Source organism: Lissotriton helveticus, chromosome 11, assembly GCF_964261635.1.
Source record: "Lissotriton helveticus chromosome 11, aLisHel1.1, whole genome shotgun sequence".
NCBI lineage: Eukaryota > Metazoa > Chordata > Amphibia > Caudata > Salamandridae > Lissotriton > Lissotriton helveticus.
Window position 1 is genome coordinate 1,045,055,868 of NC_136072.1, and position 19,436 is coordinate 1,045,075,303.

Sequence of the window (19,436 nt, forward strand, 5' to 3'; positions counted from 1 at the left end):
AAAGGCCGTGTGCTTACACCCTCTCTTTGTTTAAATCCGTTCCAGTTTGCTGAGATGCAGAGTTGGCCTTAACCCACACCTTCAAGGGGAGAAGTTGTGTCCATTGCAATTGCAAGAAAATAAGGGAAAATAAAAGGGTAGACTTAATACAAGGTTCACAATAAACACCATTGCCCCTACCCCTTCGAGACACAGCAAAGGTGGGCGATAGGAGAGGCATCGGGCTAAAGGTAATTGTGCTTCCTGCTATCACCTGAATGGCAGCAAGGAGCACAGAAGCCTTCATAGTACTGTGTCTATTCCTTTCTTCTCTACTGGATGTTCTGGCCTGGGAGATCTGGCACAAGGAAAGCAGACGGAGCATGGCCCGCAAGGGGCATAAAGGTAAGTACCTGCTGCCCCCAGCCTTGCATGAAGTGGGAATGTTTGTGCTGCAACACTGGGACCCTTTTTCAACAGATGTTTACATAACTTGCAGAAGCTGCACAGTCTTCATGCTACGATTGCCTATCCAGGATCGAAGGAGGGATGAGTGTTCATCATCTCATGCTGAACAGGGACAAAACTCAGATGCCTTGTCCAGCTCGTCCCCTTCCTTACTCTCCCCGGCTACCCTCTTGAGTCTAAAACCAGTATTGTCCACTTGTGTAAAATACTTGGGCATACAAATGGACTCCACTCTTTCTCTAATGGATAAAATCAACGGAGTGAAAAAGCTGCTCTTTTCAATTACTGTCTTTGAAGCTTACCATATCGTTTTCCATTTTCTCACAGGGTGCAGATTATGAATGTCATTTGTTTCATTGTGTCTTGATTATTGTAATTCAATCCACCATGGCCTCCCAGAGTATTTAACTCACAAGCGTTAACTGAAGATATAACTTCAAAAAGATATTACTTTCTGTTAAAAAAACATAGAAATTCGCAGAGAAACCTAAAGCTTAAAGTTAAGTCGTGCTTGCGGTAGTTAGTAAGATTTTAACTTTATATTTTTAAAAAAACCTTGGAAATCCCAAAAACTACTAAATTTGCCAGTTCTAATCCCAAACTTCAATTCATCCAAAATGATGTGGCTAGAGTGGTGCTTAGAAAGAAGATGGAAGACCACATGCCTCAAGCGCTGGCCTCCTTACATTGGTCCTCTTGAAGACTGCATCCTCATTACATCTATGAGTGTGGGGCACAGTGCTATTGTCTTTTCAACAGGCTATGTTTTGAGTTCCTGAGTCCGTCTTTATCAGTCAGCAAGATCATTAACGTCACCGAACAAACTCCTCCATGCCACACTTTTAGGGGTTAGACTTTTGCTCTGTTTTCTTGGCTAAGGAATGGAATACCTTGCCCTTACTAAGGCGTTTCAATTTAGTACATCAGATTATATCACTGCACAGACAGACATTTATTAAAAGTGATAGTTTTTAAACATGAACTTAGAAACATTCTTGCCCTTATGTCTTAGGCACATTGCAGACCTCTGTAAATTTTAGAAGGAGCTGAAGACATATTGTTTAGGTGTTCTTTCTGTAGCTGTTCTTTTTTATGGTTTGACTTGGTGTAGTGTCTTTCAAGGTCTGAGTTAGTTTCTTTGCGCTAGGATACCCTTTCGGAGGATAAATGAAAAAAATAATTAAACACTTACCTGCAGGCCAGCTGTCACCTCTCGGTCCTCTTCGGCTCCTCTGTCCACTCCAGGAGCAGGAAACAGGAACTAGGAAGCACACAGGCTCCCAGACTCCCCCAGCTAATCACGATGCTGCCTTACAGCAGCTTTGTGATTGGTCTGAGCCCTGTGGTTTGGCACTCAGAGAGGGACTGGGAGGCTGTGCATGTTCGTCACCAAAGCTGTGCATTACAGCAGGTGGAGAACATGCAAAGTGCGCATGACGGTTTGACCGGCCTAACCGTCCTGAGTACTTAGAGCGTGCTTACCACTCCTCCCCCTGGCCACTGCTCTGCCCAGCTCCACACCGCACCTAAGCAGGAACGGAAAAGTAAAATGATAATAACATTGCATTATTATCATTTTTGTTTTCCTTTTTAAAGTGCTGGCAGAGCAGTGGGGTGACGCTCCTCTGTCTTAGCGGAGGAGCTGCAGCTGGTGGGATCACACTGACCACATATCTTCCGGCAATGAATGTACTTACACAGAAACACCCTGCAAACATTGATTTCAACAACCCTTGGTTTCCTAGTAATTAGCAATTTTTTAAATTGTGTTAAAGTGGCAAAAAAACAATGATGGGGCACACTGGGGAATACATACAATGATTTTGTAGTTATTTGATAGACCTTTCTTTTAGAGGGACAGGTGGAGAAAGCCCACTACACAAACCTTTGTTAGGAATGGAATATGGAACTGTGACTGCGAAGGAAGGAAGTCAACCCTATTCATATGTTGGTTTGCTTCACATTTTCTTTAGGTAGTGGCATAGCTTTATCATTGAGATTCGGGAAGGAGGGGATGGGGGAGGGATCTCACAAAAAGTCCCAACTAAAAGAAGCCGTGAGATCCAGGGTTGGAGGGATGAGAAGGATTGTTACCAAAAGGTACATGGTTAGTACTGATTTGAACTAGGTGGGCGGGCATCTATCTAGAGTGACCCATTGGTTGGAATTCTACCTCCAGCGATTGTCGCAATTTAGACTATTTTCAAACAATTATCCCACCACCCTTTGGGTGTTTGATTGCCAGTAGTATGCCTGGAAATCTGAGACTGGCACATCTTTCCAATCCTACTAATGTCAATGATTGTAAATTCCAAAAGGTTGTAAATGTGCACCTATTCAAGGAATACCTATATGGATACAAATGTACTACTTTTGTTTTTGGTAAAACAGTCACTATATAGATTTAATTTCAGATCCAAAAAATGAACAAGTTAAGTTAAAAGCTCTTAATATTATGTGAACGATGAGAAAAACTGAGACAAACTTAGCATATCCATCGCAGGGCCCCCAGACCCAACTACGTAGCCAAGAATAACTGTGAGTTGTCACATCCCAAACCCTCCCCCTGAAACTACACCTTTGCTAAAAATTGAAAATGGGAGGATAAAGTGCATCACTGTGGTTTTTGGTTTATTCGGACAAAAGGAGCATTTAATATAAATTAACAAGCTTAGGTGGAAGGGCATGCTGGCTTGTCAAATCAAATGTCAGGATGATAGACATTAGAATCTGTACAGTAAATGTGGGGGGGCTAAACGACTGGAGGAAGAGACAAAGACTGGCCCATTTTGTTAAATTTAATAAGATCGATATTCTTTGTCTCCAGGAGACGCATCTCCCATGGGCAAAGAGGAACCTTATGTTTTTAAATGGTTTTGATTTGGTTGCCTGCTCATCACAATCCTCAATATTCAGGGGGGTCGCCATCCTGGTTAGGAAGTCTCTGGGAGGTGTTAAAAGGGTGACGGTAGACAGTTGTGGTAGATGGGTTATCGCAGAGCTGGAAATGGGCTTTACTCTGTGCGTAATTTATGGCTCTAACGGGGATGACCCAGAGATTTTCGATTTTTTGGAGGTTGAATTAGTTGGTTGGCTGGCTCCTTTAATAGTATGCGGAGATTTAAATATCTCAGCCAACTGGGTTGATAATGTAAAGTATGTCGGTCAGAAGCCACGGGTCTCTAGGGCAATAAAGGCACTTATGGGATCGTTAGGTTTAGTGGATGTGTGGGGTACCAAGGAGCCCCAAAACTCTGGTTTTACTTACTTTTCAAACCCAGCAAAGAAGCACTCCAAGCTGGATTATCTGTTTATTTCCACCCCGGAAATCAATAGAGTTGCCATATCCAGGTTACCCAGGGTACTTTCGGATCACAATCCTTTGGTAATTACATATCAAAGGGTTTGTGGTGAAAGGGTGAGATCCTCTTGGTCCTTTGAGAGGAGATTATTGGAAGATACTAGATTTGTTGCCCATATTAAGAGCTGGTCTGATGACTATTTTTCTGCCAATAGATATAGCTCATCCCGTAACATAGTATGGGAGTCTTTCAAAGCGACTTTGAGAGGTGAGACTATCAGCTTTTCAGCTAAACTGAGGAAAGAAGATAGAATGGTGGAATCGCAATTATTGGAGAGGTTAACCATTATTGAAGAAGAGCATGTCAAGGCTATTGCCTCGGGCGAGGATGGTAGTGATAGTCACAATGCGCTCCTGGCCATTAAGGCAGATCTACAGAAAGTGGTTACACAGAAGGCGATTGGGGAATGTCAGGCTACAAGAAGTAACCGCTATGAAATGGGAGAACATGCAGGTAGAGCCCTGGCTCTCCATCTAAGGCAAGAGAAGTCTAAAAATTTAATTACAAAGATAGTTGAAAGGGGTAAGGAATATACAGAGGCTAAGGAGATTTTACATGTTTTTAGAGACTTCTATCAGAGATTGTATGACGAGGAGGCTAGGGACGGAGGACAGCAGGATAATATTGGCGACACAGGACCGCGCCTTGATGTCTCTCTTCAAGAATTACTCGATAGGGACATTACCGAAATGGAGATCAAGGCTGCCCTTCAGGAGTTAGCCTCAGGGAAGGCCGCCGGCCCGACGGCATTCCCCTGGAGGTATATAAGTGCATTGCACCAGAAATCATCGCATTGTTAGCAGATCTTTTTAATGGGATTGTTTTACTGGGCTGACCCCGGATTCGTGGAAAGAGACGAACATCATTATATTCCATAAAAAAGGTAAACCTAGTGAGAACCCGGGGTCGTACCGACCAATCTCGCTGATTAACTCTGATACCAAGCTGTACTCTAAGATCTGGGCTTTGAGGTTGGGCAGGATTATTGGCGGTCTCGTCTGCCCTTGGCAGCATGTGTTTGTCCCCGGGCGTGGCACGACTGATCATACCAGCAGAGCAATAGCTCTATTTGACGCCCATGCTGCCACGGGAGGCGGGATGGCCATGATCCTGCTCGACGCAGAGAAAGCTTTCGACCGTGTGGTCTGGAGCTATCTCTGGAGCATCTTGGCAGGAAGAGGGTTTGGGCAGAAAACCATTACAGCACTAAGGGCGATGTATCTAGATCCTGTTGCTAGAGTCACGGTCATGGGTGAGAAATCGGATTTGTTTTCTATAAAGAGAGGGTGCCCGTGCTCTCCGGTTCTTTTCTCTCTTTATATTGACCCTCTTATCCAGGCCATATTAGGGTGTCCTAGGCTAAGACCTGTGGTTTTTAATGGGTACGAAAATAAAATTTTAGCGTACGCGGATGATCTCGCGGTATTCTCATCTGACCCCCAGCAGGCAATGGTCGTCCTGTCTGAGCTGACAAAACAATTTGGTGCCAGTTCTGGGTACTTATTAAATGAAGCAAAGACCCAGATTATCTGTACGAAAAACAGTTAAATCAGATTCGAGATTTGTGGACGCTGCTGTATACTTAGGGGTGACAATAAATGCCTCAGTAGATAAAATAGTGGAAGAAAATTATATACTGCTTATTAAATCAATAGAGACCAACTTGAGAAGGTGGGACGGGCTACATCTCTCTTTGATTGGGAGGGTGAATGCTGTCAAGATGACGATGTTCCCTAAGTTACTATACCTCTTTCGGGCCATACCACTATTCCAGGAGGAGAAAATAATTATGAATTTAGAATCTATATTTATAAAATTTATCTGGCAATTTGGGAAGGTAAGGCGGTCCACAAACTTGTTGTCTCTTCCAAAAGAAAGGGGTGGACTGGCTTTGCCAAACTTAAGATTGTATCATTGGACATGTCTTCTGACCCAAATGACCATGCTTTTCCAGACAGAGGCTTTTTACAATGATTTAAGCCTCGAAGTTCAGTGGCCCCCTTCTATATTTGAGCTGCTGTTACGAAGGAAGGCAATGGGCTTAATGTTATGCGAAGTTGATCGCAGATTTTATAAGAAAGCTAGATATAAGATTATTGACGGTGTCTGGCGGGTATGGAAGGCCTGTGGAAAGCTGTGTAACATCCCCAAATTTAATCCATACCTACATATTTACAATTCGAGCCTCTTCTCAGTAATAGGAGCAGATAGGACTCTTAAAGTTTTGAGAGGGCTGGGCATTAAAACGCTGTGGGAATTAATGGATGGAGAAGGGATTGCTCTACAAAACAGATTTGGAATCCCAGGCAATCATTGGTTTGTATACGTTCAATTGACACAAGTCTTGAAGGCACTTAGACCAAAACCGCCACCCCCCCGACAATAGCCCCCTTCTGGATGCACTGACTAGAGGTTGTAAAAAAATTAAGACCCTTTATAACATCCTTATCTCAGAGATCCAAGATGATGTTGATAAGACCGAGGTAGCTTGGTCCAGAAAACTGGGGAATCCAGATATAGATGTCGACATGGCCCTATTATTGAATAAGAAGATTTTTAGAGCCACAAATCTAAGGGCCCAGCATTACAAAACGGTGTTCAATCTGTATTATACCCCAGCGAAATTATTTGCATGGGGGGTCAGAGCCGATGATGCGTGTCCAAGATGTGGGGAAGGACAAGCAGACTTATTGCATATGTTTTTTAATTGCAGTCTCCTGACCCCAGTAAAGAATGAGATCGGAAAATTTTGGGAGGGGCTGCTAGGTCACAAGATCGATCTATCCCCTACCCTGATGATCTTGGGCACGGATTCTAATTTAAAATTGGGGAAAGAGGAAGAAGCCTTGACTTTTATATCTGTGGCTGTGCTCAGGCTGCTAATATCAGTAGGTTGGAAGGATGTTGTGGCCCCGTCCTTTCAAATGTGGCTCTCTAGGTTTCTTGGAATTCATAATATTGAGTCTTGCCTGTACGAACGAAAGGGGGTGAAAACACGGGACTTCGGAAGAAGGTTCTGGGCCCCTGTCACTAATTGAAGGCAGTCTAAGTTATAATTGTTTGTGATGTAACCTTTTACTTTACTGGTTTTATCTCCCAGCGTTTTTAAAGGTATCGTTATTATGAATTGCGAATAAGATGAACTAGGTCCTGTACAATTGGCTTTCTGAGTATTTATGCATGTTTGTATTATCTGTGGATTTATATATGTACTGAGTCTGTTGTTCAATTGAAGTTTTTTATGTCCGGATTAATTCAATAATGTTTTTTATTTCTGTGATGCACTTAAATTCCCAATAAAAAAAAAAAAAAAAAAAGAAAGACACTACACCTTTGCTCATCCCATCCGGGCCTGGTAGTTCTCCCTGGGAACTCTTGACTATGGTCATGTGTAACAGCCTGTTTCCCTGCTTTGGGATCAGTTAATTTAAATGTATTGGCACTTCACTCACACTTCTTTGGCTCTGCTACAAGAAGCCTTGATGGTAGAGTGGTCAAACCGGTGCATGTAGGCAGGACTCCATATCTACAGTCATCGCCTTTTACAAATCATTTTGTCAAGTATCTGACAGCCCCATATACTAAGGCCGAGGGGCAAACAGAGGTGGGTGCACCAGCAGGTTAATAGAGCGAGCTGAGCCACAGTCGAGTCAAGGGCCTGGTTTGGCTCTAAGAATCCATTACGAGTCGAGCCATGAAAAAGTTTGGTCTCTATATTGTGCGACAAATCTAATGTAAAAACATGATACAGCGGCTACAAAGTAAAACATATTGTAGTTCTTTGACATGCTGAAGCGTTTCACCTTAGTACATCAGATTATATCATTGCCCAGACAGACATTTATTAGAAGTGATAGTTTTTTAACATGAACTTGGAAACATTTATGCCCTCCCCCAAACCCCCACCACAATGCCATTAGCGAACTAGGAGGCAAGTCAGTAGTCATAAACCCTAGACGTGGCCTAGATTATTTAGTATAGATGCAGCTACATTCTATCTATCAGAGGGATTTATAAAGCGCAGCAGCTACTCATTGAGTGTCCAGGTGCTGGCTGTCAGACTGATCCAATTACTAACTTGTGATTAGAAAGCGAGCACAAAGAGGCACGTTTTAAGAAGACTTTTGAAAACCTGGATATCTTCTGTGGCGTGGAGCTGCTCTCCAGGAGTAGGAGCTGCCGCGCCACTTTGTCCTTCGGAATTGTGGCATCACTACCAACAAGGAACTAGAGAAACGGAGTGATCTGGTAGATTGGTAAGGTAATTCAAGTAGACCGGTACTGAGGGCCCGAGTGATGGAAAACTCTGTCTGGATTAATCCTTTAAACTTCACACGTTCCTTGATAAGAAGCCAACGGACATTGTCTATTATATCAAACATGAGTGTTGAAAATGGCAATGTATGTGTACATAAGCGGCGTTCATTTGTGTTCACTGTACCCCTTGTTGTAAACAGAACGAATAATTACGAAACACTGACTGTGTTATCCCGCCAGCATAAGACCCATGCACACATGTACACGACAGCTATTTTAGGCACCATGGCCTCTCTGACCGTTTGCTAAACCCCCGACACCCCTCCCCGCGCGCACTGCTCATGCAACGGCCACAAGACCCTCTCCCTCTGCGTGACCCTGCTCTAGAAGTAGCACTCCTGCTTGACCCACACCCCCCCATTTCCTCCCAGGAACACCCTTCCCCTCAGCTGACAACCCCCCCCGGCTGCACTTGACCTCTCGACCCGGTCCCAAGTCCTAAGACCAAGCCTCGTGGATATACATCCCCCTTTTCCCTGCCCAGCATAACAAAACCGTGATACACCAACCGAAGTGTCCGACCTTATCACCTGACCAACCTTTGACCTGATCATCCCCTCCTGCCCTCGTGCCCTGTAGGAATGTCCAGCTGAGAGGTCACAATCTCTTGTTACATTCAGGAGGGGAGGATGACATCTGAGCGACTGGTATGGGAATAGGCCTGAAGCTGGGATTCCAAGCATGCCTTTTCCCACTTCAAAGCGTCTTTATTATAATAAGGAATGTTTGTGCATCATAACCATGTGTATAAAAGACGAAGCCTCAGAGAACTTGTTAGAGCACCTCCTGAAGACACTATGCGAGTGTCCGAAATGACAGGCTCTCCTCATGAGAAATAAAACTCTATTCTTGTCTTCCTGCTTCCAGCGCCCGTCTCTTTATTTGGTAATTGTTCAAGATGGGAACTAAGAGGCGTCCTGCGCCAGCAGCCTGGGCATCAGGTGTGTTATGGGCTGACTTTTCCTCATGAGGTGCTAGTACAGCGCATTTTCTGAACTCAAATATTTAAAAGTGCACTCATATGTGATCCTAAAGAAAAGGAGGCTCTGTAAAATAATTTTTTTGCCTAGGATCACACAATTTGGACAAGCAGGGAAGCTAGTATTGACTCCAGGTAATCTGGTTTCATGTGTTCAAATTCAGACGCCAGTTGTGTATCTCGGTCTCTCACGCTGTGTCCCATTTTATATGAAAGGTCACTGTCACTGTTTAATTTTTGATTCTTGGCAACAGATAAAGACCCAGTAGACCCAACTCTCGGGATGGGGAGGGAATGAAATCTACTCCCCTTTTCTTACGAAGACATTTTTAAAACCTCTGTCCTGGGAGAATACTTAATGATTAGTGTTCATCAAAAACTCATGGATTTAGAAGTGTTTATTTGTATGCACAAGTGCGACTCTGCTCCTCATCCAGCCATTCGGTATTGCCCTTTGACTTCTTCCCTACCCACTCCCACCCACACTCTTCTCCAAAGCTCCCCATCCACACATCTTGGAGGGCCTGGCAGCTGCCACTTGCTGCCAGGCTGCCCCATTTCTGAAACTCACTTTCACACTCACTTAAATCCATTTTATTTACTTTAAATTAAAGAAGGAAATGGTGGCTACGTCGTGACGCACAAACGTATGCATCATCATGCTAGGCAGCCACAGCGTTCTAAAGTGTACACTCCTATGCACATATTCTTCATTGTGCTACTTGCGCTAATTGTTTATATATTGTGATATTTTTTCTTTTTTTGTTGTTGCTAATGCTGCACATCATTAGCAGAAGAAATGCAGATGCTGCCCAACAGCGGCAAGAAATATTGGCAAAGCCAAGAGGTCTTAAAGGCAAGAAGTATGGGCTTCGCCAATGCTTGTTTTCCTTTGACAGATTTAAACACAGGTTGATGAGACGTGTGAAGAAGCATGTGCAACATAAGGCACATGTGAAATGAGGCACTATAATAGACAGAATTCTAGGATAATAAATTGCATGTGAATCAGAAAGTGTTTGAGTAGCTGGATGGCCAGAATTGTTATACTGTCTCCCAGACCAGCATTGGCATAGCCAAAAGGTCTCGCCTTTGGGACCTTATAATTGTTTAGCCAGAGATATTGGCTTTGCCAATGTCTTTAAGCTAAGTTGTAGAGGGTTGCGAGAACTTCAGAGAGATGAACAGCTATGCTACATTTCATGTCTAGTGAATATGTCCCTTGCTCTCCTGATCCTCTGTGTTATTAATATGCGGTTTCCTTTTTTTTTTTTTACTTCATTTTAGATGTTTAAATGTAGAGTTAAAACCGTCAATCCGAGATCTCTGTAACATGAAAGTAACACTCAACTACCAATTTGAACAACTAATGTTCCCTGTCCTTTCACTGCCTTATTACTTTGGCACTGCCATCTGAGCGTAATCCATATTGAAAACAATTTCCATTTTAACAGTTGTGGCAGGTGCTTCATACACCAGTGGTGGCAAAGACACGCTTGGATCCATGGTTTCAGCCTTACTTAGGGATGTAGACATGTTGAACAACAGTGCCGGATCCGACATGCTGTATTGCCCTATGGCTGGCTTTCTAAAATGACGTCTACTCCACATGAGGTTTGTCTGCAGGGAGCAGCATTCTACACCATGGGAGTGTTAGGATGGAAAAGACGTGATGCGCACCCTGCAGTTTCTTATCGATGCATGCGGAAAATGCATGCAAGGAATGTGCCACGCCACCGTCTAAGCTGCCATCCAGGCACGAGCTCCTAATTAATAATCAGAAAAGTCAACAGTAATTAGCGACTCCGCATAACAGTAGGCTGTCATAGAACTCTCAACACATATAACAAGGCTGAGTAATACAACCGTGCAAAGAAGGTTGGTGCTGAATGCGCCAAATAACTTAATAACAAACCCTCTCAATGCGCGACCAGGCTGACCGCCATCTGTTTCCAATTGTGATAATTGGAAACCGATGGTGCTACTGCTCGCTCCCTAGCACCCTAGGCCGCAGAAGGTGGGACATACACCCGCCATGGGCCAATTGCGTGCTGTCTTTCTTAGAAAGACGCATGCAAACGCCAATAATGGGTGAAAAAAAAGCACACTCACGAGCGTGTGTTTAGAGTTAAAAGCCCTTATTTAAAGTCTCGCAGAGCAGCGCTGGCTCAGGCGAGACCTAAAAAAGCATGTTGCTTAAAACGTGTGTAGCGGGTGGTTGGTGCTCCCACCTGATCTGCTAAGTAAAAGATGACAAGCCCTTCCCAATCTTCATGCCCCCGGTTGCCATCCGCAGTTTTCAATAACATAATAGCTGTAAAAACCTTATCAACATGCTGAAAACATAAAAGACCACAAACACCATGTAAATTGGATAAAATAATCCCAAAAAAGTAATTATGAACACATGAAAGCATCGTATCCGCATTAAATGTAAACAATCTAAAACAGATTTTGAAGTTTCTGTTGGAGGATAGCCTGGTGGAATTTCATATAAGAGATGACTCAACCCAGAAACAGGAGAGCAGAGCGACACAGTACCTGAGCAAGATGAAAAGCACACTGAATCAGAAATTAAGGGGTGTATTCATTGAAGATGCAAATTCCCACCCAACAACCACTCTAGGTCTGCGTAAGACTTATACGAATTGGATGCTTCACCCTCCTTGGTTCCATTGTTCTGTCTCTTGCATTGGGAGAGAGTTACTGAATTCTTCACTTCTCTCACATTACGTTGCGTTGGGAGTTTAGCTTCTTGGTCGCTTGTCACCTTCAAGGGACACTTTGGTGGATGCCTTAGCTTAAAACCTACTAAGTTTCTTCAGATAGGATGCTGGACTGGTTAGTTGACATTGGAGTACCTGCCTCATACAGAATGTCTGTATGGACTTATACCAAATTAGGCAGAAGTTGCAACTTAACTCAGAAAGCATGCTTTTTGTCAATTAACATGACATGAGTGATGTAATCTGTGAGGTCTTAAGCAGTGCATGACAGGGGTGCACGTTAAACTTAGCTCATTAAACTATAACTGGTTAATTTCAGATGTTTTCTGTTTAGTTCGTTTTTTTGACCTTATTTCAACTCTTAATTATAACTTTACTCGAACTTTTAAAAGTGAGAATACATATATCTGTGTATCTGTTTGTGTGTGTATATATATATATATATATATATATATATATATATATATATATATATATATATATATATATACACACACACACATAATTGGATGCAGTTTAATTGTTTAATTCATGGGCCCAATAATAATTTTGTCTATTTTAGGTAATCACTAGGATCTTTTGAAGTCCAAGCCCAGCACAACTGATAAGTCACGGCAGTGATCTCCTATTTCTCTGTTTTCTCTCTCCTGTCCCAGTTTCCTTTTTCCAAGGTCAGCTTCCATGAAGCATATTGCATTTGAGTAGGAATGGGATTGGTTGTTTATTTGGTGAGGTGTTGAAATGTACATCGCTCCCATTGAATCAGGACTATAAAGTTAGTGCTTTCTGACACAAACTAGGTTCTCTACGGTTGAGATCAGCAATTGTACTTGGGTGGTCCTTAGCTCCTCTGCAGTTTTCATATTTGTCATGCCTGGACTGGAGAAGTTGTTTTGGGAAGAGCGTGCAACAAGGTAGGGTCAAATATTTCCTTCTGTTTCATCATTATTTATGCCTTCCTCTTTTACCTTGACCAACTTCCATGAGAGGTTGGACTTGTTCTATCGCCTGGTCCAGAGAACAAGTAGGTATAGTGGTGACTAGGATTTTGTGACTTTTTAGGTAGAAAGAGTTTTTTTGTGCTGCATATATGGGAAGGGGACGTTTTGGTTGGTTTCATCTGTCAGTCACCTGGTTTCTGTTCTACCTATTTTTGGCCAGCTTAGTTGTTGCTGCAATGTGGCAGTGGTTCTCCTTCTTGCGAGGTTTGCCTTTCTAGGTCGAAATCGTGGCTTAGTGGTGGGTATGGGGGTAGATCTGTAAGCTTTCTCCATTCTTATGCCAGAAATGGCTTTGCTTTTGGATTTTCAATTGGCATGTTATCAGCATGAGTGGACACTGGATGGCGGTGCAAGATTTATTCTATCCCTTGTAGCTGGGTGTAATTCAGCTTGGTCAAGATGAGATGTTAGCCTGCATTACATTGTTCTTCTGCCTCCTTCCTTCACCTAGGGTCATTACTTTGCTATTCAGACAACAGATGAAGAATCTGCGGGTAGAAGTACCAATCATATGAGTAAGTTATTCACCTTCAGTAATATTGTTTCTGGCAGGCATTCTATCTACCTGCAGATTCCTCATTGGCCCACCTGCCTTCCCATTCTAAAGAGTGTTCTTTCATGTTCCAAGTTAGTTTTTGCTCTCTATTCCAGCCAAAACCACAATCCTCTAATTCTAAGGGCTTGGGAAAAAGGACACGAACTGAGATTTTAGCCTCGAGGTGGCACAATATACTGCTCTGTGAGGGTGTGTTTATGATGGCCATTATTATGATGATTCTAATACATAGAATCTTGCAATAACCGTATTAAACCTATCTATAATGTTCTTATTGGAGTATATTTGTGACATCACTTCTCAGCTGTGATTAAAAAATGTCATTACTACTCTAGTATTATCTCCAATTATGGTTCAGTTATGACATCATAATGCCTCTGCTAAAATCAGCAGACAGTGTAAAGGTCATGTCATGGGGCATGTAAATGTTGTTTAACCAATGAAAGTGAGTGGTTCCTTTTTCAGCACGTTCATCTAAGCCTTTTTTTCTCTGTACATTCACAGTTTGTAGGCAACAAGGTGAAATGTGTGGGCGTATGCCTGGTTATTTGACTACCGGAATCCCTTACAAGAAAGTCTGAATCTGTGTGCATGGTATACCACATTCTGAATGACTATCACTTTTGAAAGTGACTTGCATTAAACTGCTTAAACTATCTGCGGGCTATTCACAAGGGTAACTTTACACATGAATAACTTTAATACTTTTGACTATTCATCATTTACAAGTGCACAGTTGGTCAAAAGTGTGGACTTTCGTGATCCCATACTCTGAAATAGGGGGTGGAGTCAGTAAAAACATCAAATATGAGCATAAAGTTACTACTGATTATGACTTTACATCCATATTTGACGTTCGACCTCTACAATCCGGGTGGAGATCACCTTGTAGTAAAGTATAGGGAAAGTAATACATGTTTATTAAAATTTAATGGCAAAGTAATATTTTCGTATGTTAAATTATAATGTTAAATACTTTTATGTACGTATTTTACATCTAGATACATTTTTTAATAGCACCCAAAATTCTGAAATGTTCTAAATTCATCCAAAGAACCAAAGTGGTCAGATGCCTTAAAAGAAAACCCTATTAACTACGTATGAAAAGACATTTTAGTAAACAAACGTAACTTAAATGAAACTTTTTTTCATTTTTTTTAAATAAACCCAGATGGAGTAAAATGTTCATTATGTACTAAATTAGAAATAAAATAATATTTATTTCTAATGTATATTTAATTTTGTAACAGTAAAAAATGTTTATAAATATTGTTCAATTTTTAAAAATGTATTTGAACATTATCTCCTATGGGATTTATTTAAGGTCCCTTCCTCTATATTTCTATACCGGAGGGTGTTGCAGTACCTGTGAGTGGTCATGGGTAGTGCTAGACTTACTCTAGATCTCAGGTGGAGTACATTTACAACTGTTTTGGGTCCTTTGGGGCTGTGTTAACTTTAGAAGTGCTATTTACGAATAGAAAGAGTCTTACTCTTTTGTGGGTGGATGCATGTTCCTCTCTAAACCCTCCCTGTCTATCCATTAACCCCTCTTTATTCCCTCCCCACTCCCTGCCAAAAAAACCCATTTACTTTAACCTTAAATATTCCCCATTTCTCAGCCACTCTCCCAACCCCTCCTACATTTACTACTAAAATGTATACCTATGTGTGTGGAGATCTCCACAGTCGGGCCGAGATATTTGCACATAAAAGATAGGATAGGTGGAGGCCTCTGCATGTAGGTTTGCGAATAGCATGTTGCAGTACCTTAGTAGTCTATTCTAGCACTACTAACATGCAGACTTTAAATAGGCCCCTACTGTGTAACAATGTACGTGTTGCTAATGATGTGCTTGTTTTCATATGATAAATTTGACAAATGTCACTTTTATTCTATGTAGCTGAAACCATATTTGCTCTGTTAAATTATGTTATGAAATAATTAAGCTAGAAGAAGGTTTGAGCAAAAATGATAAAGTGATCACTTAATGCAAGGATTAAAATGACATATGCTATAGTTCAAACTGCTATTGAAAGTCACCTTGCGGGTCCATGACTTTATAAAGAAGCTCAACCTTGTTCCTCTTTGTGGTTACGGTGTCATTGGTGACCTGGAGTATCCGTATAATGTACATTAGGGGATTTTATTTATACCATTTATTGTGCCTGCATAGTATGTTCAGTTTGGGGGTGTGGGTGGGATGCTAATGTTCCATTTACAATCAACATATGTAAGCTCTATTTTTAATCGACTGTGCTGACAGGGTAGTAAGTGTTTGCCATCATTCATTGCACTCTCTTTTCTTGTATTTCTTCCAGGGTGTAGACTCCTTCTTTGTTATAACTAACATCATAAGGACTGAAAAACAAGTACAAGGCACCTGTGCCGAGGTAATTCAATGTGGTTCATGACTGCTCACTCCTGTACACCGCATCAATTCTTTGAATCCCCAAAGCTTTAATGTGACTATGCAAACCTTTGTGTTTTGGAATGCTTTGGATACAATTTTGAGACTGTGTATGTTGATAAAAGACTATTCGTAGGTTATACGAAAATAGCTAAGATACATATTGTATCCCTAAAGGAATAATGGGCCATGCATCCAAAGAACTAAAGTGGATAAGGTGCCATGAAAGAAAATGTTTGATAGGACTTCTAAGAAATGACACTTCTAACACAGTTGGCAGGTGCATAAACTGGTATGCTGATGGCACAGTAATATCTTTGAGTCTCCCAAAAGTAGCATTACATAGGAGGAAACGGAACATCTGCCTGATCTATGGAAGAATGATTTAAGTATATATTGTATTCAGTCCTAAAAGTGGTTGTCAATGTTTCAACTGGCCATAGTCCTCAGGTCATCATCAGGACAGTGGAGTGTGATAAAGTGGCACCGTCTCATGTTTATGCAGAAAAATGCCAGGGTGCACAAGCTTATTTAGATGATGTGGTCTACAGCACCCTAGGTTGTCGATAGATCAGCAAGAATTAGGGCTGTTGAAATATTGACCATTTCAGTGATTACTTAAATGGAAAGATGTCTCATTTCAGTCTTCTGGATTGGTCTATTTTTGGGTATTCCTAAGAGTATAGTCAACAAAACAATACTCCTAGTCATGGATGCTATACCTCTTAATTTGGGATTTCAGTTGTGATGTCACCTTTCTTTAATTTTAAAAATACACGATCAGTGCTGAGGATAGTGCATAATAGTGGTTTTCCACTGCAGCACCACAATTGTGCCAGATTTTCAAGGTACCCACCAATACTTCAAATGATGAGTATGTACATTTATTTTCTCTAATTATCCTTAAAATATGGTATGGGTCCTGCAGTGCACACACATCCCAGTTTTAGACCTCTACAGTACATCACTCAGGAAGATTGTAAGGAAAGTTTCTCAATAAAAGGCAAAAGAAGGCTGGTATTACCCTTTTTGGACACTTCGGCACCCTTTATAACTTCGTAAATTGGCTCCCTAATGGTCTCAAAAATGTATTCTACCCTTAAGATATTTTGTATGTGATTTATTTACTTGAACATTCCCTCAGTTACTTTGCTTCCCAAGTTCTATCATCCAGGTCGTTGATGACAAGTTATCATACTTAAATAATCATGTTTTTATCATTTTACCACTGGATAATTAGGCTCTGAAGGATGCAACATGTAAAAGCCCTGATTACAAGTAACTTATTGTGGCCCTGTTTGTGCAGGTATTGCAATTATAAGTGGTGCGATGTATCATTTGGGATAATGTTTGCATCTTCTGTTAAATTTCTGAATGTGTGACCTGCTGAAATTTAACGAGGAAAAGGCCCTCTACAGACCAGGCCATGCAGAGTTTAGTGCAGTAATCCCAAAACTCCACTTTTTTCCCCCCAAAAGATGAATAGGTAATAATTAGCATACCAATAAATTCCCTACAACACCTCGGTGTCAAATTTTATCGGCTGTGATAAATATCGCATCCACCATGGGCCACTCGTAATGAGACCCAAACTATGTAATGAACTAGTTAGCATTTGGTTATGACCAGCTGAGGTAAGGACCAGCATGATTTGTTCAAAATAAAGAAAGACAAGAATTTTCTGCTGAAAATTGTAAGGAATTTGCCAAAACAGGATTTACTTCTTCTGATGCAGGCTTTGTGCTGTTTACTGCGTTTTCACCCCCATTTGAAACTGACTGGCCTCCTAAAACTATGAAAACAAACATTTACACAATGAAGTTTGATTGTGAGCCACAGATAAGAAGTGCAACACCCAAAGGGGAAACTTACAGAGACATTCCATTTCAGTCAGCTTTTCAAGTATTTGTACACTATTATTAAAAGTGGGCTTGAGAAGAAGATTGCTTTTATAACTGGAAAAGTTGGTAAGTTGTTTTCCCTCTGCATTAAAGTTTCTTCAAGAAGTTGTATGTATATGGTGGTACAAACCTAGCTGCGGCACCCGAGCATTAAGTAGTGGGCAGAGTCCTGGGGATATCATTCAAGATCCTTAGAAGAGTCGGTTACTAAACGGGTAACTATATTGTTGGGCTTTGGTGACCTTTGAAGAGGCATATCTTCTTTCTGAATTTCAGGATTTAAAATACTTTATATGATTTTCTGTTTTTCAGTATCCAAGTCCCAGAACAATCTGCTCTACGGATAAAGTGTGCAAGAAAGGTCATGCTGCCCCGCAGAGTAATGGTATGTGCCTATAGCTATCCATCTTTCAAATGCATGCACATATTAGTGTTTGTGCCCTTTGATGTAATTGTAGTCCTAGTTGTGGGCCTTGCCATTAGGATATGGCCACTGTCTTAGGATGCATCTGTACTTGTAGTTGTCGGAATTTAAGCTTTCGGAGTGTAGCTCAAGAGCAGTGGAGCACCGTGCATATCAAGGGAGACAAATTGTTCAGAAATTGGGTTTTCTTCATATGTTGTCAACAAGTGTGGTTCCAGGTAGGTGTATAGGTGATGAACAAGGTGTTTCTGGAAGAAAGAGGCTTTCGGATCCTTTCTGTAGTGGAAAGCGACTGTTCAACATTTGAGGTCTGGGGGAGGGTATTATTCCTGAATCAGGTTGTACGTAAGTAAGTAAATGTTTTTATGCTTGATTAATTAAAACCATTGCATATAGTGCATTAATGATAAAATCAAGGAACATTACACTAATACAAAAGTTAAAAAGTTTAAGATAAATTACGTTGTTTTGTGCATAAAACGTTAAATTGATCTCAGAGGTACTTGCATCGCTGACACAGTTGATGCTCGTTCTGTTAAAAATCAGTTTGATAGGAGCTTTCTGTTTAAGCTTACGAGATGTTCCCGTGCAACAAATAACGGCACCCTGTTCCCCCTGATTGAGACATCCTGATGCCATTATATAGAGCCATTGTGTAGCATTACGGAGCTGGCTCAGATAGTGCCTAAAACCATTATACAGGGCTTGAGCTTTACTGCTGAGAATAGATTTTTTTTTGTCGCAATCTTGTTAATTCAAAATTTTTGTAAGGTGGAAGTTTAGCTCTACTAAGGTGGGGTTAAAGCACCTCATCACCGCCTGCCTACAGGACCCTACTCAGTGCTGGTTAAAAAATGGTTTTAAGAAGGATTTCCGTATGTCCTTTAGCTTGTCACAGATAGACGGCAAGACTGGTCTCCTCCTCTTCTTTCCCTAGGCTGTAAAAACTGACTGATTGAACCGACTCGCAAGCGGAGCCTTAAGAATTTTTCCTTAGTCACAATCTTAGTTCCGGCCTTGAGATAGAGTTGGCGTTTCAGGACATCATAATTATCGAGCACAACCCAGCCATGAGCTTGTTTGGATATTGCTTTCTTGTTCTCTACGGCTGATATGAGTCTTGATGACTTTGTTACTAATTTTTTAAAAACCGAGTGGCCCATTGAGATGTTCCAGGTGTCTGTCAGACCTAGAGTGTAAATAGATTCCGGAAGGTACACGTTGGCTGGCAGTTTTCCAGTGTAGGTCAGCTCAACCCAGAGATGATTATTCAAGGGTCCTATATCAGCAGCTCTAATTTTATGCCAGCTTT

The 19,436-nt window shown here is 41.4% G+C and overlaps 1 protein-coding gene across 1 annotated transcript in view; it reads left to right on the forward strand.

Moving 5' to 3' along the window:
* LOC144792471 (P2X purinoceptor 7-like) overlaps positions 1 to 19,436 on the forward strand; it is a 215,639-nt gene that overhangs the window by 76,699 nt on the left and 119,504 nt on the right. Inside the window, exons 3-4 of the mRNA XM_078667500.1 lie at positions 15,711 to 15,782; positions 18,013 to 18,085. Of these exons, the coding sequence (XP_078523626.1) occupies positions 15,711 to 15,782; positions 18,013 to 18,085 (145 nt within the window). The remainder of the gene's footprint in view (positions 1 to 15,710; positions 15,783 to 18,012; positions 18,086 to 19,436) is intronic.